Here is a 20,249-nt window from a genome sequence, read left to right on the forward strand (position 1 = left end):
CAATTCAAGCCACAAATAATAAGCAGCATATTTTCCTTAACTTTCATCTGCATTTTAATAAGTGTAGCTTGAAAATGGTTAATACCAATTGGGCATTTAAAGAAAAAAACAACAACACATGATTAAGGCACACTTTTGTAGAATGAAACACATAATGCTAATATAATAAATAGAAATGACAAAATAAATCCATCCATCCGACAGGTGTATTTCATTTCCATTTGATCAGACTAAACATGTAATTAAATAGCTTTTGTTGTTTGTTATTTGTCTCACAGTTTTCAATAAAAGCATAAATAAGCACAAAGAGATTTCACAGACAGAGCCATGCAGTGTCATCTCAAAAAATTAAGCCGGCTTCCGGGAAAACGTCCTGTTCGGCTGCACTTAGCTAAAGCCAGGCATGTGTAGCACTTTGATGTGAATGGTATCAAGCATTCCACATATGAAATACATCAAAGAAACATTCACTTAACTTGGTGATTTCGTGCAGCTTTCTGCATTGTTGAAATAAAAAGCCTTCGCGGGGGCAAGCAATGTGTTTCCACTTAAATGTGCGCCCAAAGCAAGTTCTAGCGGCACACCGTGGATCAGTGGAACAAATTCATTAACTTTCCTACGCCCAGGGGAATGGAGCCCTCACATGAATCCAAATCCAGACAACCTTAGATTATCTGTGAAATAGTTTTGAAAATGTAAGATCATTGCATGCCAACAACATGGAATGTCATATTGGGAATTCAATCGCTCAGTCCATATGAGGAGACTCCTAATGAAGCTGTTTGCAAGTTAGTTATGATCCGGTCTTGTTATTGTATGCAGTGCACAGGTGTGACCTGCATGCGGCTTGGCCGGAACTGGAGCAAATGAGTCCCAATAGATGAAGCCAAACATGCATCTGGAATGAAACAACATATGTGCTGATTAGATCATGATGCTTTTAGCATGTGCTTTGTGTCTGTTGCATCTTATGTTGACATGATCTTCAACATCATTAGCAGGATGCAAATGACAACAAGGAATCTTGCGATCTTTACGATGGGGAATGGTTTGAAAACAAGCATGGAACATCGACAAAGCCAAACAGTAAACAAATATTGATTGAAAAAATTTGAAATATGTGCTATTCCTCTTCAGTTCTCTAGGTGGCGGTAATATCTGTACATTGAGGATGCTCACACACACACACAAATGTTGAAGAAGGGGGCAAAATGTTAAAATCAATGTTTACCTATATGATTTTCAATATTTATTTACTTATCCTCATTAGGGTCACAGGTGAGCTGGAGCACATCCCGGCTGACTTTAAGCTTGATGCTAGGTCGGCATAGACCGGTCAGCATGTCAAGTGTCAATTTTGCACCTTATTGAAAAATTAAAACCCTCGCTGAATCTAAATGCAAGTTTTTGGAATATGTGAGTACGCGTGGAGAAAATAAACAAAAAGAGCGAGACCAAACTGCATGCAGGGAAGTCAAGTGCCAAAAGCCATTGACTGTGAAGGAGGCATGCTATCCATCCATCCATTTTCTGAACCGCTTAGTCCCCACGGGGGTCGCGGGTGTGCTGGAGCCTATCCCAGCCGTCATCGGGCAGTAGGCGGGGGACACCCTGAACCGGTTGCCAGCCAATCGCAGGGCGCATGCTATCCAAATCTTCTCCATTTCACCTTGAGAATTATATAAATAATACATAATTCTAGAGTCACGTACAAATTAGGAAGAACAGATGGTGCAATCATGTTAACTGAGCGCTTTATAATGAAAATGCTAGGTTGTTTTCATCATCACACGGTTTATCACTTAATGGGATTCACCTGAAAATACAAGCCGCTACTTACCACGCAAACATGCACAAGGAAATGAAATAAATGATATAAATTAAACATGACTTCCACTTGTTTACACGATTTCATTGTGATTAGGCAAATGAATGATCGCCCGGCTCACCAGTCGGGCCCAGGGGGCCCATAATTGAAGAGAAACGCCATGTTGATGAGGTCAAGGAGGTAAAGGTAGAGGCAGGAAGTACATTTACGATCATTTTGTTCCACTGTGACTTGCGCTAATTGATTATCCGTTATTGTTCTGTTTGCGCTGGTTTTTGTTTTAATTATGGAACAAATACGGCCAACGGCAAGGCCTTGTTCAACCATTTTGACGAATCATTAAAAAGTAAGAAAAAACAATCTTCCTCAGGTTTCCCAAACATATATCGCCTTAATTGAATGCATTCAATGTGGAGGTTTCTTCCTAAACAACAACAGATTTGTGCTCCTTGGGAGAGCTAAGCTGTTTGTTGGACATGTTGTTGGTTTTGTCAGGTGGAACAAATTGGATTTTGTTAATGCTATGTCACTCTAACGAGCGAACTTTAAAGGCAATTTCCAAGAGAGATGCAATCGTCTAATTTATGCAGGATTCCGTTTTCTGAGCATTGACTGGATTGTTGCCTTCCAGGTGCTTTCACTAAGCGAGACACCCTCGCAGAATTTTATACATTGTATTGATGCGCGATCGCTACCTTGTGGCCACAACAAAAACTGCATGCTAGATCTTAATAAAACAAATTATAAAATATTTTTAGTGAGCGATTTATTTGTATTTTTTATACATATATGTATAGCCTACCTTTAATATTTTCTATATATTTTATACACTGTACTTTTTGTTCTCGATTGGGTTTTTTTGTGGAAATGTTTAGTACTGTAGTGTACATTGTATATAGAAGTAAATAATTCCCCAAACAAGACCATTGAGCATTAATGGTTTTATTTGGATGCACATTTTTTTCATCCTCTTAGTGGTAAGGTATATCACAGGTTTCTAATTAACCAGACACTCACCACTAGACATACAATTAAAGAGAAGATTGACAACAACTCACATTCCATCATCACAAGACAGGCACAGTTGTCTCTCTAACAGAAGTGTTTTGTATTATTATTATTATTTTAATTGTATTATCGCACCAGCTCCGCAATCGAGAGAAAATGACTTTTTACATCACACGTAGAGAAAACACAATTGCCTTTTAAGCTCTACAAGCAGGAACCCTCATTCGTGCGTTACCCAGCAACACTGCAATGTGTTTGCTTTGTTCAAGAAGGAAAAGATGAATCTATGGCTCAGGCACAGCACAGACACGTCACCGGGAAAACAACAAGATGCAATAAATATTCTGAGAAAACTCTACTGAATTTGCTAACCAGTAGATTAGGTGCATAGTGGTATTTAAATCTATTTTTTTTATCTGTCACTCAGCACGGGAAAAACAGTTCATAATGACCCTGGACAAATTATTGCAAAAAGAGCAATTGAAGGTAATCATAGAAAAGTAACATTCATAATAAATATGACAAATAATATTAAAAAAGTAATACAAAAGTTAAAAAAAAAAAAAAATCAATGCAGTGCACAAAAGGCACTCTAGACATCCATTTGCACATAGCTGTATAAATAAAACTGACAAACACGATTCTCCTGTATTTTTTGTGGTCTCTTTTGAATATTCTCATATTTTGTACATACAATTTTATAGGGGCAAAAGTCATGTTTGATAAAGACACACATAACTAAAGTACAGTACAGTATATCTTTTTACAGGTTGCGTAAAATGGACTGCTGATGACAAGGCAGTACCATCGATAACCATCAGGGGGAGCAGATGCCTAGTATAACTTGAGAAAGGTGGGGATGCTCTATTTTTGGCAGTACTTGGTAGGAAATCAAATATTTTGCATTGAGAAAGTGCTTCGTTTGCATGCTTGAGTATTGTACATTTTCCTGTAAACGGATTAAGTGATCAATATGAGGCCAGGTAGAATCAAATAGTTTTGAGTCAAGGTTTTATCCGCCAAAGCCAATCATGGAAGCATTTAATCAACAGTGCTGACATTACACCAGAAAGCATGCAGTACGACTTTGACTCCAGAGTTTCTATAATAAGAGATAAGTCATTACACTTCGAAAAATTAGAGCTGAATTAACAAATGTTGCATCATTCAGAAGAGCTTTGATGTTATTAATAAATTGAACTTAATTGATAGTGTGGTGCTGTGGGTCCTCTTTGTAACGTCTGTGTTGTACTTTTTTTCTCTCGATGTAACAAATCTCTAAGTAGAACACGAGACATGGCATCAATCCATCTTGCTTCTCCTCACCCATGTTGCTCCTCACACTCAAGTCTTCAAAGCATGAATGTTTTTGTCCTACAGACGGAAGATGGTGCATGGGGAGAACATACAAACTCCACACAAGAAGGAAGGAGCCCACATTGGAACCCCGATCTCATTATTCCTCCGTGCTGCTCTGAAATTCAAGTTTTTCAAATGAAGACTTTTATGAAGAATATGACGGTGAACCCATCCAGCCATCAGTTTAGTACAGCACACTCAGCAACTGGATTCAAACACGCACAACAGCAGGTTTGATGATTTCACAAAGACAGAGAATAAATTGAAAATGATTACAAGGGTTGTTTGGTTGAGATATTTTTAAGTTCCCTTCATGTCAACGATCTCCTTTTTTGAAATTGAGTCTGTACAAAATCAAAACATTTAGAAAAAAAAAATCCCTGCTATATTTACATATTTGAGGATTCTAACAATTAGTGGATTCATTAGTTGTGTCTTGTCATTCTGGTCGCACATGCCGGACAGTTGTTGTTACAGCACATGCACCACTGTCCGCCTCCACCGGTTTACAAACACATTGTCGCAAATGTGTTTTTCTCCCTCAACTCCCCAGTGTGCCTGAACATCTTCACCAATCCAAATGATGCATTCAAACTGCACTGGGGAAAATCCAATTGTCCATAATCTGACTCCATGGATGCAGATTTTTGTTAGTTGTTCTTGAGGTAAAAAGCAGATACATATGCATGATGCTCATGCATGTGTATTGTTATAAAGAAGGCAAAGCTTGAACCTATCACACCTCTGCAGCCCTCTCCCCATCTGCATCACCATGGCAACCCTTCACTACGGCAGCTTCCTACAGATATGCGTTAAGTCAGGCAGAAAACAGAGATAAAGCATCAGTTTGCCACACATGGCCCCGAGCGTTTAAAGCCAAACGATGTCTTCAGGAAATTCCCCTGCAACTTGTTTTTATTTTTAGAAAGAAATCATACTAGCAGCTCCTCTGATATGAACACTGCACCTCAAAATGATACTTTCTTTTACCCCCTCCTCCCTCGTCACTAACTGGAGTGGAGCATTGATCACGCAAATAAAAGGCTGCGTTGTTTTCTAAACTAGGTAGCCGAAAATATTATTCAAGAGTTGCAGTCCCATTTCCAGCCCTCTTATTTGACCTTCGCTACATGGTGCCAGATTTGTCAGCATCGTTGGCCACATTCATACCGGACCCGGCCGCCGTGCTGTTACTGGGAAACATTTTATCAGTGGGCGTTACAGCCGGGCTGCCCACCCCAGAAGAACCAGAACTGCTGGAGCGGTGCTGGGTGGGAGGGGGACGCAGCGGCCTCATGGGCGGCGGGCGCAACTGAGCGCCGGCGGCGAGCCGGGCCGAGAGCGTCGGCTTGAAGGTGGTCATCATCTCGGAGGTGGAGCTGTTGCTCCGGCGCATGGCTGCATCTGGGTCGCGGATCATGATGGTGTGTAAGGGACTGCCAGGTTCTGAGCTAACCGGGTTCTTCAAGGGCTCCAAGGTGTCCAAAACCACATCGGGAGCCTGCTTGGCTGAGTTCTGCCGCTCCAGCTCACGAAGCTCATGGAGCGCCGTGGTCATGGTCTTCTCTATGTCCTGCTCAAGGCAAGAACCGACATATGAAGAACATAAACACAGGAAATAGCAGAGGTGCTAATTGACATGCCAGCCTCACCTCAGCCAGAGCCTCGGCTTCCAGTGACTTGTGGTCCCCAAGGCTGCTATGGCGTGTGGCCCCTGACACGGGCCTCAGCGGATGGCCCTCGGGATAGACCTTCCTTTCTGGATAGTTAATATTTCCGGAACTACCAAAGGTCCCCAGTCGCTTTTTTTCTGGGCTTTCCATACGCGCCTTGTTGACGGACATCTTGCGAGGACTGCTGGGACAGGCAGCGGCCCGCGGAGGAGTGTCGGGTACTCGTGTTGGACTCTGAGTGTCTGCCCCGCTGCGACGGCGAGGAATGGCTGCTCCGTCGGAACGCAAGCGAACCCTGCGGGGAGGCACATTTTGTCACACAGCAAACCTTAGCTGCATAAAAAGAGAAGGGGTTGATTTCACTGACCTGCCCATGACGCCTCCAAAATTGTAATCAGGCGATTGTTCACATGGTGAGGGGCCGTCGTTTTTGGAGGAACTTCTTTCATCCAGTAGTGGCCCACTGCTGGCTTCACTATCCGCTTTCTGACTGAGGTTATCTGAGAAGGCATCATCCCTGAGAGAGTAGTAGCTTGCTAGTCAGGATGGATTGCAGCATAAATACAAAGTCAACAGCTAAATGGAGAAAGTTACTTACACATCTTGCACGACGATGTATTGATGAGGGATCAGCCCATCCACGCCGTTGTGTCGGCCCTCCCACCAGTCCTCGGATGCACGGTGATAGAGAAGCAGAGACGCTCCCTTCTTGAACGACAGTTCTCTCGGACTGCGGCCCACGTAATCGAATTTAGCGATGGCCTCGATTTGTTCAACCTCTGAAAATAATAAATCAATACAACAAAAGCAATCAAATCAAATACAATACGAGTGTCAAATCTGAAGGTAGCGTAACAATCGTTACTTAATATTTCAGGAAGAAAATATTTTTAGCTTCCTCATATAACTGCCCAAGTCATTTTAACACAAAATACCAATAATGGAGGCGTATCAAATGTCAATGCATTTTTCGCATCCAACCAGTAGAGGTCAGTAATAGTTAATTAATGCTGCTCCCGTCTCAGCAAATATTAGGTCCCAAATGATTTACACCATGGACAAAAAAATTCTAAATGAAATAAAACGTTATCTGTTCAATAAATATTTAGTATAATAATCGTAAGACGTTGTCCTAAGAATGCTCAAATTAAGAAAATATACAAAGTTTTAAATTTAATTGTTGTACTTTATCAGTCTCTTGCCACCAAAAAAACAAAAATACTAAATAATACTATATAATTGATGGACGATGGAATCATTTTGGTACTAACTGAATCTATGTTAAAAATAACAGTTACAAAATGTGCAGATGTTTCAGAATGATCTACATCAGACAATGAACATTTCCAGTCATGTTGAACAAGAGATTTTGAGACATGAGGTTGTTATTGAAAGAGCCCCTGATAGAATCATGTCCATTATGCAATTTGTGGATCCACGGCACGGAGAAAAATATATTCTGCAAAAGTCCCGAGAGAATTGCTGATTCGAACAAAGAGCGGGCAAGCAGAGATGAAGGGAGGAGAGTGAAGAATAAAAAGAGAAACTCATGTCAAATTCAATCATATTTACCACTAGGGCTGAATTGACAGTTTAAATAAAAACATCCATTGCTAAGTACAAAACAAACATGCAAAAAGTTTTTTTTTCCCTCAATAAAGATAATGTTATAAATTAATAAAAAAATACAGCATGGACATTTTAAATGTGGTAATCTGCTTATACAATGTTGTGTTTTCACTGGCTAAATAAAATCGTCTGGGTCTGAGTAGATAAGCAAAACACCTCCATCACTTACTCATAGCCAGCGAGTGAGGATAAGCGATTCAGAAAATGGATGGATGGAAGGAAGCAGTATAAAATGCGGAAATCTTGAGCAATTAACAGTGACGACTACAATGCCGCTGACCTTCATCACTCGTGTGGGGTTCAGTTCCATTGTCGGCTTCATCCAGAGTTCCTGGCTCACTGTGAGGACTGTCACTGCAGTGATAAATTGGACATTTAAATATGTGATTTCTGGTTACCTATGATATTCTGACAGTTCACTCACCAGTATTCCTCTCCTCCAGTCATGCATTTTTCATAGACCGGGCCGTCCAGTTCCCGTAGACTGGGAAAGATGACTTCATTGTGTATAATGATAGTCTTGATGACCTCGTTCACATGCGCCTGGCATGACACCGGGTCCTGGCTGTCAGGAATGGGCATCAGCGTGGGACCAAAGCAGATGGCCAAGTTGTATGGATCCATCATGTTCTCGTCACTGTATTGGGAGAGACTGAGGCACAAAGAAAATATGTCAATCATATCTCAGCTGACATGGAGATCATTTTATTTCCAATACTCAGATTGTTTGGTGCTGGTTGGAAAGATTCAGAATCACCTTGAAATTACTTATGATTTGAGCTAGAACTCACAGCTCACCCTAAGTCACTTGACACATTGGAACATTGTAAGCTTTGACCACAGCCCAGTGCACAAAGCAATGTTCATAAAGATATGCTTGGAAGCTTTGGCCAAGAAGAACTTAAAACGATCTTGATGAAAAACTTCCCAGATCAAATTTGTTCATATCAATGATATAAGTGTGCAAAGAAATGACTCATATGTAAGAACCAAACTCACTGATTGAGAAAAGCAAAAAGGTATCTCATGACAATGATGATAGTCCGAGGCAGCGTCACAACAATCTGCTGGATGTGACGTGCTCGCTCTGCTCCCGACTCCAACTCTGAAACACAACATTAGGCCACATGGTAACAATTTAAAGCCAGTGTCCAAGAGAATTATTTTCACCAATTTCAATTGGTGAATTAAAACAACAAACAGGAAATCCGTCAATATGTTGTCGCACTTTATTTGATTTTTTTTTTTCGTCTCCATATTGCACATGTGACATTCCTGTTTGTACCGAGTGACACTATTTAAGCTAGCATTTTTTTTGATACACCCGTCTGCCTTCCAGCCTGTGACACATTTATCACGCCTCTCTCTCTTCCTACTGGCTCTCTGCTAAGTATTACAGAGGGAGCGCTGGGGTTCGGATTGCTTCCATGTGTTGACTTCTCTCGCATCAACCGAGAGTCTCGGAAACTTTGTTTTTCCCCTTTGGCGATTTTGATTGCACACAAACACACACAGATTCAGTCGCTCTGGCTTTGAATTGCGTAGTGACTCACTGATGGTTGAAATGAAGTCCAGGAAACGTTCCTTTGGGAAGAGGGAGTTCTCCAGGCCTCGGAAGTAGAGTTTAAGCACTCCTGCCACTGAGTTGATATCGTGCTCATTGTGGTCGTCTATTAAGGGATCTTCTCCTGATGAATCATAACAATCAAGCGTTCAACGGCTAATGAGCTCCAGGAACATTAATCGTAGATGACATGATGATAAGAAGCCTCTCACCTCTTTCAAATGAATTTTTGATATCATTCACTTCCACCTGTGATCCAGGAACTCGGAAGATGCCTTGCTGCTGCAGGCCTGACGGGAAGATATAGCAGAAAAACAAACATGAAGCGTGCAATGTAATGTAGACCTAAATGGAGATATTTGATTTTTTGCTTCAGGAGCAGGCCTCTCTGTTAGCCGCCAGCATGTGGTTCCAGTTAAAGGGCTACTAATCAGTTTTCTGGAGTTTCATTAGGTCCAGATTCAGGGAAGAGGCCTGCAGGCTAGAGCAATGAGCTGAAGACAGATGTGAAGGTAGACGGGGTGGAGCTATAAAAAGGTGGGGGAAGGGGGTGGAAGACAACAGAAAGCATAGACTGGTGCATGCAGGGGGGGGGGGGCTATCATAACTGTGTGTGCGTGATCCCTTGTTACGAGCTTGTCGAATCCCCGGGGGAGCAGGTCAAGCCCGGGCACCCGCGGCTATTTACGAAGCTACAAACACTCGAATGCGTCATACGAGAGTTCACAAACACACTTTACAGTAGCTTGTCTTTTATTTGTTCTTTTTCAGCCTAGCACAACGTGAGCCTTACCGTAGAGGTTGATGTATCTGACACAGCTCTCAACCACAAGAGGAATGGCTTGACCTGAATCCTGAAATAAGAGGAAAAAAAATTGTAGTCCGTTTTTAATTGGAAATAATGAGAAATAAGAAAAGCAGTTGGATGCTTCATTCAAGCCAGCTGAAGCAGCAGCAAGTAGTCTATCACAATTGGGAAATTTGATTTGCGATTCTCAGTGGCCACAACATTAGACACTTCTGCATAAACATACATATGACCTATGAGAGTTGTCACAGTCTTAAAATATTCTCTACTGAAGTGCTCTGACTTTTTATATTTATTTATTTGAGAATATTAAAAATATTTAAAAAACATATACAAGTAAGGTGTATTTTTTGTTAATTAATTAATTTAGCTTTTTCTTTGAAGTCATCCTCCCATTTCATTTTTTCTTTTTTTTCACAATCACAAACATGATTTAATTAACACATCTTTGAGTAGACTGAACATGCTCTCTCCACTGTTCCAATAAAGATTTGGAGCCCATTAGAGGTGCACCTAATGAAATGGCCAGTGAGTACATATTCTCAGAGAGGTACCTGGATGCGAGCACGGGCATTCCTTCTCCCTCTGACAAAAGCAGCATAGCACAGTTGGGTATAGCAGAAAAAGGAGGGCAAAAAAAGCAAACCGTTAGATAAGCAATCATGAGGAATGAGATCCTCGTGAGGTTAAAGAAGGTAAAGCGTAAGGACTGAACAACAGGGGGAAGCCACACGTGTGCAGTGAGGGACAAAGCAAGATGTCTCCTTCCACCCAAAGAAGTGACCGCATTTGTGAGGCAGAGACAGTAAATTGCGTGTGAATAAAGAGACGGCTGACGGCCGTTCCGCCTGCGCTGGCAGCGCCGCAGAAGGGAGGAAGAGGATTAGAGGTTAATCAAAGGTTACGTCATGACGAAGGGCCGCGGCAAGGCGGAGGAACAAAAGGCTCAAATGAGGAAGAGCAAGAAGATGAGAGGCTGGGGCTGGCCCCATCCCTCGGAGCACAAGAGGGTACCTTGACGAAGCTCTCCAAATTGCCATTAAACAGCTTATGGTTATAGACCGAGCGTGGTCTAAGCTTCCGCATTTTCTGGGGTTTAGGGGGGAGGGTGGGGGGCCTGGGAAACGAAGGACAAAAGGATCATCATCGCTATAATATTTAGAAACCTCAAGCTAAGACGGAAAATTTACAATTGGGGACAAAGAGGTATTTAGACAAAAGTTTTTTTTTTTTAATCGGCTGTTACGAAACAAATCTTATTGATTCTATTATGTATATGAGATAAAGTCCACTGATTGGATAACGTATTAGGTACACCTGCACAATATAATGTGTCTTAAAAAAGATGGCGCTCAGTTTTGATTGACACAGTCATAAGGTTACTAATTTAGCAGAGTTTAATTATATATTTCAACTCAAGCTGAGTCAAAGAATTTTATTTTGAAGGCATCCTGTCAGCAAGGTCAAAGAATCTTTATCATTTGTCAGAATGAAAACATCGAAAACCGGTTATAAAAATGAGATAAGCAGCATAAAAACTCATTAAAAAAAGATTATAATAAAATAAAAAATCCAATTTAGTTTTTTTGCTCGTATCTCTTTGGCAGCAGCTTTGAAAACTCCTAAAGTCTGGGGATTGCTGAAATAAACAGATGCTTTGAAAACTGAACTTACCTTGTGGTTCCGCACTCGGCTCTTTCCCCTGAGGAAAAGACACACAAGAGGGAAATGTTTTATATTAGTGCTGGAAGTGAATATATTAAAACAGACTGCAGTGTCCACTCTGAGAAGGACAAATGGCGCCCCAAAAGCGCCATCGGGTGAACAATGCTATTTAGCGATAGACGATAAAGCCTCGGGGGACCTGGAGTATATGGCGAGAGGGAGGGGCGGTGAGAGGGGGATGCGGGGGTCCACCAGCAGTGACTCTGAACAATGACTGTGCCGCTTCATTGAGCCTTTTGTTGAAGCAAAAGATTTTTTTTATTTATTGCTGTTTCTTTCTCCCCCAAAACATTGCTGTAGTTCACAATAACACTCAGCATTAACAAACTTGTAAATATTGAGCTCTTATCAAAACAAAATGTTACAAAAGAACCGAAGTGACCAGGTGGGTTCTCTTAAACTGAGCTGCAAGGGAGTCCATGTGCAATAAAAGCAACAATGGCACCAAAGTACTTCAACATTTTCTTTTCACACCAAGCCACAATGGATAATCACAGCGAGAGCTTCGCCACTTCTCCATACATCATTGTGGCATATGGGGCCAAATAAACAGCAAGTTTCCCACACATCATTCCACTGACTGATTACCATGTTTATCTCTGGTTGACCAACCGCACAATTGTACACTTCAAAGATGAGTCTGCTTCAAACCGAGACTGAGGGCTTATGGTATTATCTTCCCAAAGGCTGAATTTTATATTGGCTCTCATTGTAGTGTCCAATAAAAATGTCCACTGAGTGTGCAAATTGTACAATAAAAATATTGTGGACCTTTTATGTAGCATTTAGTATCAAATGCATGACATGATGTTTTCATTAGGCGCCGTGTGGCACGCGGTTTCATCTTGTACCGTTTGACATGCTCACACGCAACCCCACAGATGCGACAGTTTGGACAAGAAGCGGCGAGCTAATGAGCACAGCGCAGTGCTGATTGATCATCTGAATAATTAAACTCAGGCGGTACCTGGAGACGCCATATGCCGCGTTCACGTGCTCTCTGCTGCCCCCGCCCGCCGCAAAGGTAAACAAATCTACCCAAAGATGGATGAGAGCGGCTGTATAATGTGAGGTTGTTTGCACTGAAGCTCAAAAAGCAGAAAGACTGAATATGTTATCAAGGCAGTCGATGTACCCTCAGCTGTCTGCTGTGCTGGTCTATTAGGAAAGCTCTTGATGCAGGAGCAGCTGCAGAGATGAAGATGGACTTTGTGATTGATTGGCTGTAAAATGTTCACGGTTGAGGTGATCAGGGTACCCATGGGAGTAGGAGGGGGGGGAGAATCGCTTTGTCATTTTTTTTCTAATCCCTTTGTGGGCTTAACTAGCAGCAAAAAGGGAATTCCAGTAAGCACTGTAGGGACAGTGAGGAGTCACGTTTACAAGATCTTACCTTCGCCAAGGGTCTGCTTCAGTAAGTCATGCTTGGCCTGCAGTTTAATGATGAGATTACTGCCATTCAGGTACTCCTTGAATTTCTAAAAAAAGAGATTAAGATGATAATGAGCGATTGGCTCCTCTAATCCCGCATCATGGAAATTCTAATCGAACCGCTATACAATTGAAATTTGATGTCACGGCGAGCATTAAATGGACTCACTGAGAGGTAGAACATTTCAGTCTCCTGTTGGTTGGCTCTTCTCTTTGCTACATTCATCTTGCTCATGTAGGACTCGGAAGCCAGGGACTTGATGGATTCAGTGGAGCGGCTATGTTGGAAGGCGTCTGACACATCAAAATCTTCCACTGTCAGCATGTCCTGCAGAGTTTGCATGGTAGCGTCCAAGGTCTTTCTCACCTGCACCGAAAAAGCAAGCGTGGAAAAGGATGTCAAGTCAAGCAACGCCTACTCAGGCTTTGAGGAGGAAAAAAAAAGCCTGACAATAATAAGTGACCTTATTTGCAAGGGCGAGCTAAAATATCATTTTCGTTGCGGTGACATGAAAAGCAAGTCACATCTGAATAAAGGAGAAAAATTCAGGAGTACAAATGCATACATATTTTTGGAGCAAGGCATAGATTGATAAAGCTCATTTGGAGTCATGGCACACCCCATCCATTATTGCACAGAACAGAAAACACGGTGAGGAAGGAGAGGAACAGCAGTTGGCACAGGAACAGGGCTTATTATCACCTCCATTTGCACCTTTTGCGACTGACGCTTTTTGATGAGAAAGCCCTCGCTTCATCAACATAACACACACTTGCAAACTGAAAACAACACTGGCACAGTGACAAGGCACTAAATAAATTCTCAGCTCCAGCCAGTGGGGGGTCAGTGTAGAGTAATTGCAATGAGAACAGATGGTGATGCGGCCCTGCTCTGTGGCTCCAGGGAATGGCAGACAGACCTTTCTCTGTCATGGGGGGGAGGGGGGGTCGTGAAGAGGGGGCTGTTGGACAGACACAAATCCCCCATAAATCCTTACCTCCTCATTCTCAATCTTCAGTGTAGCCAAGCGAGACTGTAGCTGGTGGTAGCGCATCAAGAGCTCGGTCTGGACAGGTTGCTGGGCACTCACCTGGCACACCTAAAAAGGAACGTAAATATTCAGACGCAGATGGAAGTTAATGTCTTAAACTGGGCAGGAAGGTTGGCAGTACAGAGCATAGGTGTCAAACCCAAGGACCGGGGGCCAGATACATCATGTGATGTGGCCCGCGAAGACAAATTGTGCATCGACGTCACGTGTCAATCTTAAATTGTCTTTATTTCACAAAATAGAGGTATTGCTAGCAATTTTTATTACCATTCATCTTTTTAATATATCGGAACAGTTTTTCTCATCTCTTATTTCAAAACTTACTATTCATCAGTTTGTTGTGTAGCCTATACTGTATATCATATATGCCTCCGAAGGAAACCATGATTAAGATATGGCCTGTGACAAAACTTTTGACACCTCTGGTAGAGCATGCTCGACCATATTTGGCACTGGTTGCTAAGCAACCAAGCAGGATGTAGCCTGGTGCCCACTGGTTTGCACAGAACAGTATTATCTCACCTCATCACCCATGTGTGGCAGGTACTCAAAGCGCATGGGAGGGCAGAACACCTGGTTATGCATATCCATGAGCTTGTGTTTATCGCTTCGAGAATCCAAGTTGTCCACTGCGTTCTCGATGACATCGAGTCCCTCGTGGCGAGACGTCTCCAGGTTGTACTCTGCCGACAAGTAGGTCCTAAAGGTCCGTGCCAAGCTAGCGTGGTATCCCAGATCGCAGCACTGTGAAGACATGTCATTGCGGTTCTCGTATATATACTTAGAAATGCAAATGATGCCGGAAGAGCTTGCAGGGAAAATCCCAAAATGTCATGTTCCATGTTGCGCTTCCAAGACAAGAGTTAGCCTCGTAGGACACCAGGGATAATTACAGAGTTTTATCACACTCAGCGGTATGAAGTAACCCAATTAAGTAAAGGAATGTTTGGAGGGAGCAAGAGAGGGAGCTGGAGGCGACTGACAGTTGTATGAATCACGACTCAAACGCTCTTTAACGCTCGTTAGCACGAGGAAACTACCGCTTTACTTTGATGCGGCCTCAATAAGTCACCATATCCTTCTCAGTACGAGGAATGTTTTCACGGTAAGCTAAATATTCAGTCCAAATCTCTTGCTAGGCACAGTAATATTTGTTCATAAAATTCCTCATAAAGCTTTAAAGAGTTTGATTAAGAGTGTCAAAGGGAAGGGCAAGAAAATCCATCCATCGAGTTCATTGCCCAGTCAAATCCACTTCAACTTTCATCTGAACCACGTAAACAAACATTGTTGCATACTTACGTCTATCATGTCGGCGACATCGTGGATGTAATATTTGGCCACCACTGCGTTTGTTGCTGCCAGGTTCAACAAATAGTCATTGCGGGCTTTGGTGCACTTCAGCTTATTCTCAGAGTATTTGGCTTGCCTCTAGAGAGGAGAGAACAGATGAAGAGAAAAACACATCAGTGGGTAAATCAAGCAGATGTGTGTGTTTGTGTGTGTGTGTGTGTGTACTGAGGCACCCTCCGAGAGGCAGAAGAGGTAGCGGGGTGTTTGGAAACACTCCAGGGAAGCTGCATCTACATTAGTCATGTGTTAAGCGGCGCAGGCAAGTCATGAATGTGTTTCTCAGTACTCAGGAGACACCAAAATGCTGACAACAACAAAAAAAGCTGTGACTTGAACAGCTGGTGTACTCAGAGGGGCTAACGCATCTAATGAGGGCCAATATAAGACGCGGCGCACAATTTATATCTAGCAACCAATTATAAAGAGCAAACCGCCATTTGCGACGCAGCCACAAGCACGATATTAATGGTACTGTCCGGCCCTCCTGTGCCGAGTTTGCATGTTCCTCCCATGCTTGCATGGGTTTTCTCCAGGTAATTTAGTTTCCTAAAGAAATGCCGATTAGGCAGATGGAAGACTGTAAATTGTGAGTGTGGGTGCTTGTTTGTCTATATGTGCCTAAGACTCCAAGGATGGTTATGCATGGAACTGGCCCAATGCTTTTTTTGTACTGAATTAATAGAGCAGCTTCCTTTTTGACCGTGCGTGAAATGTTAAAGCCTCCCGGATGCAAATTTCAGGGGCGTCGTCGTTAGGTTGGTAGGCTACAAAGTGTGAGGCAGAGACAACATCAATAGCTTCCAAACGGGGGATGAGAGAGCTGGAACGCTCGTTGCTGCACTGCGTTATAAAAAGTGCACAATTCCCAAGCTAGCGCCATCCCGTGTAAATCAGAAACACTGTCATCTTTTCAGCCTTTTGATTTCCTGAACCTGATATATGAAAGGAATTTCATTTGCATGAGGAAATTCCAGAGGAAGCTCCTGAGTGAAAACTGTTGGAAGTAATCGTACTCTGCAGCAATAGAATGCGAGCTGAGCTTGCCTTTTAGCCTGCAGTCTCCTCAGAGAGTTTTGGACTGCACCAGCTCGCTGTCTCATAGTTTTTATATATGAATATACAATTATATTCTATGTAATAAAAATAAAATTATATTCTATATATAATAAAATAAAGTTTTGTTTTTTTAAATAATTTTATGAATACACAATTATATTCTATGTAATAAAAAATAACATTATATTCTAGATAATAAAATAAAGTTTTGTTTTTTAAATAATTTTTTACATTTTATTTGATCTTTTTTTAATTGATTTTGTTGTTTTTGTTAACTATAATAACCTTGGTCTCGAGTGAAGATCCCTGGTAAATACCCACCTTCTCTTTCATTTTCTCGATCTTCCTACTAGAGCTGCGTCGGGACTGGCGGTCTTCGTGGCGCAGGAGGTTTACGTTGAGATCTCCTGACTTGCTGAACTGCTTCTCCTCCTGTTTTTCTGCCTCCTTCAGCTTGCTCTCCGCGCTGATGCTCTCCGTGTGGTACATGTGGTACGTCTTCATCACCTGTGGAGGATACGTCCAAGTTCAACAATGGCCGCCATCGTCATCTCATTGACAGACTCAATTACCGAGCTTTGGAGATGCTCCGAGGTAAATGTAGAGGCCATTTTTACTTAGTGTGCTTTTATATTTGAATGAAGAAGTCTGTTTTCAATGTTAGAATAGTTTGACTTGAAAATGGAACATCGCCCTTTTCCATTAGAATGAAAAGGCACTTAAAAACGAGCCCAGTCAGACTAATCGATGATTTACAGAAGAAAAGGAGCCTCTGAGAGATGTCCTCTTCCAAATTCTTCAGCTCTTTCCAAAGAGCGCTTTGCTCTTTCACGGTGGCCTGCAGGATCATTTAGCTCAAAAGATATGACACATGTCCCCCACACATGGAATATCTCAACAGATTACAGGAAGGCATATATATCCAAGCCATCCTCACATCCACCCCCTCAATTTGCTTTAAAATCTATTTTTTTTCTTCTTCCCTCTCCAACAAAACAACTAGCAAGGTGACAAGAGAGGCGTGTGGTGGCAGAAGGCCTGAAAAAAAAAAAAAGCCTTCTTGTTAAATGTAACCATATGCTTCTGCCTCCATCTTGTAAAGTGTCACCCAGATGCGAGTGGTGTTTTTAAATGTCTTAAAAGTATTTTTTTAAAACACCCCAGGATGTTGGACAGTCTACATAAACAGTGATTTATTTGTTTCCTCCAAGTTTCCTGTAATCCACTAAATCATGTACGCTTAGCCACTACAAGTCCTTTCATCTCCTAAAAGAACTGCCTTTGGGTCAAAGCCTGTGATAGAAATTATTTCCGATGTTTAGTTTTATTTCGTCCCATTGTCATGTGCGTTTACACAAAAGAAGGGGGGGGAACAACAGCAACAACAGAGGGACAAACAGCTAGAAGGTAAATATTTGAGAAGAAAATGTATACAAGAAAAAAAATATCATTTTCAGAAAGACACAATGACGTGCAAATCTATTAAAATGAATATAGAGGCTGGCTTAATTTGCATAATATTTTCAAATTAAAACTATATGGATGTGAGTAATTGAAAAAAAAGTCAACATAGGCATGAATGACAGATTGAGGCAACGATTGGGAACAGCACAACTTTCCATCTGAGACTTTCAAAATCACTATTGCTATTCATAAGGAGCAGCCAACAGACAGCAGGTGGTCCATCACAAAGATAAGAGCAGATTTATTGATCTCGCTGGGGATATTAGGTCTGTCTGCGTAACCGGAAATTAGCACCGGTTGAAGATTCTTCTGAGTCATATTGCTGAAAACATCAACAGGAGATTTTCCAGCCTTTGCACTTTCCTTATTTCAAGGCTTGGCAAACTGAGAATGTTTTTAGCTCACGGCCTTCTATGTCTGGATCAAGAGACGGGGATTTCACTCTTTTGTTGGCTGCCAATGAAAACCATTGGAAGGAAAAAAAAATACCATGTGTTACCAAGTGACTACAATTTTGATTGGGCTATTTGTGAGGAAAAGAAAATACTAACAATGTTGCAGTCAGGGAAATAAAATGATTCTTATTCAAATGATTTCCCCGGGTCAGTGTCATGAAATGAAAACAAAGCAGCAGGAAGGATTGAAATAAAAGTGCATTGTCAAGAAAAAAAAAAAGATGCACTTTGGGTAATTCATTTTTTTCTCCCTGCAAGCTCCCAATACAGCTGCATTTTGTAGATAAAAACAAAATGACTGCTATGTGACAAAATGACACCTTTGGGTATGAATCCACACAGACAAACTGTGAACCCAAAAGCAAAAAATTACAGAGGCAAGAAAATATTGAACCACTTCATCACTTTTGTTTTTTTTTACATCATCATCAATTTTAATTACTATTGGAAAAAACAATTAAAAGTTGATAAAACTAGGAAGGAAAAGAATGAAAGAACCCATGAAAAGGCTTGATGAAACAAGAGATGATGTAACTTACAGTGTAGAGTTCATTGGTCACCTTCACCAGCTCCTCGTGCATCTGGATCCCGATATCCTTGCTCTGAAAGGCGACAGCGTGACAAAAAAAATTTGCTCGTGTTTAAAAGGTATCTGTGTGTTGTCACAAGATAGGCATCACTTTCTGCCAGATGATTTCAGTCTATAGATGTTCCTAATATTGTGGTTGGTAAATATACTCCAGAGAAAAAAAAAATCTGTGAATCTAGTCCAATGTTTAAAAATAAAAAAGGGTGCATGGAGGGGTGGCGGTGAATTAATATGATTTGATTGTTTTTGCATTCAAACAACTGTCAAACTCGATGTGATAAATCCTTGAATTCCCGCAAGGGCTCAGGCAGCTGGTAAATAGCATCAGTGCGCATCATTGGCTCTGAAGTGAGACCGACTGCAGCATGTACTGCAGACAGTGGCGGTTCTGACGTGGGGGGGGGGTGATGAACAAATATGATGCAACACTCTGTAAGAATTGGAACACTTAGCCCTATATGTCATAGAAAAGAAATGCATCCATATTGCGTAATCATTCTTTGAATGTACAGGATGTGAAAAATAACAGACTTAGTAAGTGGAGTTGTTTTTCAAATGAAGGCTTTCCATTGGTCCGTGTTGGCACACACACAAACATGCACACGTTTTGATGTTTGGGTAAGACCTCAATCATCTCAGCTATGTGCTGACTAGATGCTGCTAACACTGAATGGGAGGCGACAAAATATTTGTCCAGGGGTGTCTGGCCCTCAGCATATTTCTACTTCTACAGTCCTACAGGGCTCCAAACCAGAACTTGTAACACAAGACACACCAGCACAATATATTGAGATTCAATAATATTTACCTCGTAAATCCTTATGTACGGTTTTTGTGAAGTAAAGAAATAAATGATTGACTGACCTTCTTGAAGAGGCGAATGACGTCTTCACTGATCTGGGCCAAGCGCTGAATGACGTTGTTGGTGTAGATGTCACTGAGGGTGGCGTGGTCACGACTCTCGCGCCTGGTCTGGTTCAGCACCAGGTACCAGCAGTTGACAGAGGACAGCAGGTGCTGGTCTTTCCTGGGGTGAGGACATTTGTGTTTTAAATTTGTAGGTCATATTTATTATGTCGAATTACGCAGGAGAGTTTAAACATTGAATCTCTTTTTTTCCTCTTCATTCATTCCATGGCTGCCTCATTGCCTACAGTAAGATCACTCCATCCAAATCATTCTACATGATAGACTCCAAACTACATTGCACTCTCAGCTGGTTAAATGTATAATGATGCATGGGCCTGATTTGCCA

The 20,249-nt window shown here is 41.7% G+C and overlaps 1 protein-coding gene across 2 annotated transcripts in view; it reads right to left on the bottom strand.

Annotated features, from left to right (window-relative positions):
• Positions 1 to 2,754: 2,754 nt before the first annotated feature.
• srgap3 (SLIT-ROBO Rho GTPase activating protein 3) overlaps positions 2,755 to 20,249 on the bottom strand; it is a 32,261-nt gene continuing 14,766 nt past the window's right edge. The window contains exons 3-22 of one of the 2 annotated variants that reach the window (XM_037251028.1): positions 19,859 to 20,021; positions 18,945 to 19,007; positions 16,808 to 16,993; positions 15,380 to 15,508; positions 14,600 to 14,821; positions 14,024 to 14,125; positions 13,195 to 13,392; positions 12,988 to 13,072; positions 11,544 to 11,571; positions 10,424 to 10,454; positions 9,855 to 9,915; positions 9,274 to 9,351; positions 9,051 to 9,185; positions 8,497 to 8,602; positions 7,922 to 8,149; positions 7,778 to 7,851; positions 6,467 to 6,647; positions 6,236 to 6,385; positions 5,848 to 6,163; positions 2,755 to 5,768 (exon numbers count right to left, since the gene is read on the bottom strand). In XM_037251028.1, the coding sequence (XP_037106923.1) occupies positions 5,322 to 5,768; positions 5,848 to 6,163; positions 6,236 to 6,385; positions 6,467 to 6,647; positions 7,778 to 7,851; positions 7,922 to 8,149; positions 8,497 to 8,602; positions 9,051 to 9,185; positions 9,274 to 9,351; positions 9,855 to 9,915; positions 10,424 to 10,454; positions 11,544 to 11,571; positions 12,988 to 13,072; positions 13,195 to 13,392; positions 14,024 to 14,125; positions 14,600 to 14,821; positions 15,380 to 15,508; positions 16,808 to 16,993; positions 18,945 to 19,007; positions 19,859 to 20,021 (2,983 nt within the window). In that variant the 3' untranslated portion in view covers positions 2,755 to 5,321. Of the gene's footprint in view, positions 5,769 to 5,847; positions 6,164 to 6,235; positions 6,386 to 6,466; positions 6,648 to 7,777; positions 7,852 to 7,921; positions 8,150 to 8,496; positions 8,603 to 9,050; positions 9,186 to 9,273; positions 9,352 to 9,854; positions 9,916 to 10,423; positions 10,455 to 10,883; positions 10,987 to 11,543; positions 11,572 to 12,987; positions 13,073 to 13,194; positions 13,393 to 14,023; positions 14,126 to 14,599; positions 14,822 to 15,379; positions 15,509 to 16,807; positions 16,994 to 18,944; positions 19,008 to 19,858; positions 20,022 to 20,249 lie in introns of both variants that reach the window. The other variant, XM_037251027.1, reaches the window with a different exon arrangement.

Source organism: Syngnathus acus, chromosome 5, assembly GCF_901709675.1.
Source record: "Syngnathus acus chromosome 5, fSynAcu1.2, whole genome shotgun sequence".
NCBI classification, from domain to species: Eukaryota; Metazoa; Chordata; class Actinopteri; order Syngnathiformes; family Syngnathidae; genus Syngnathus; species Syngnathus acus.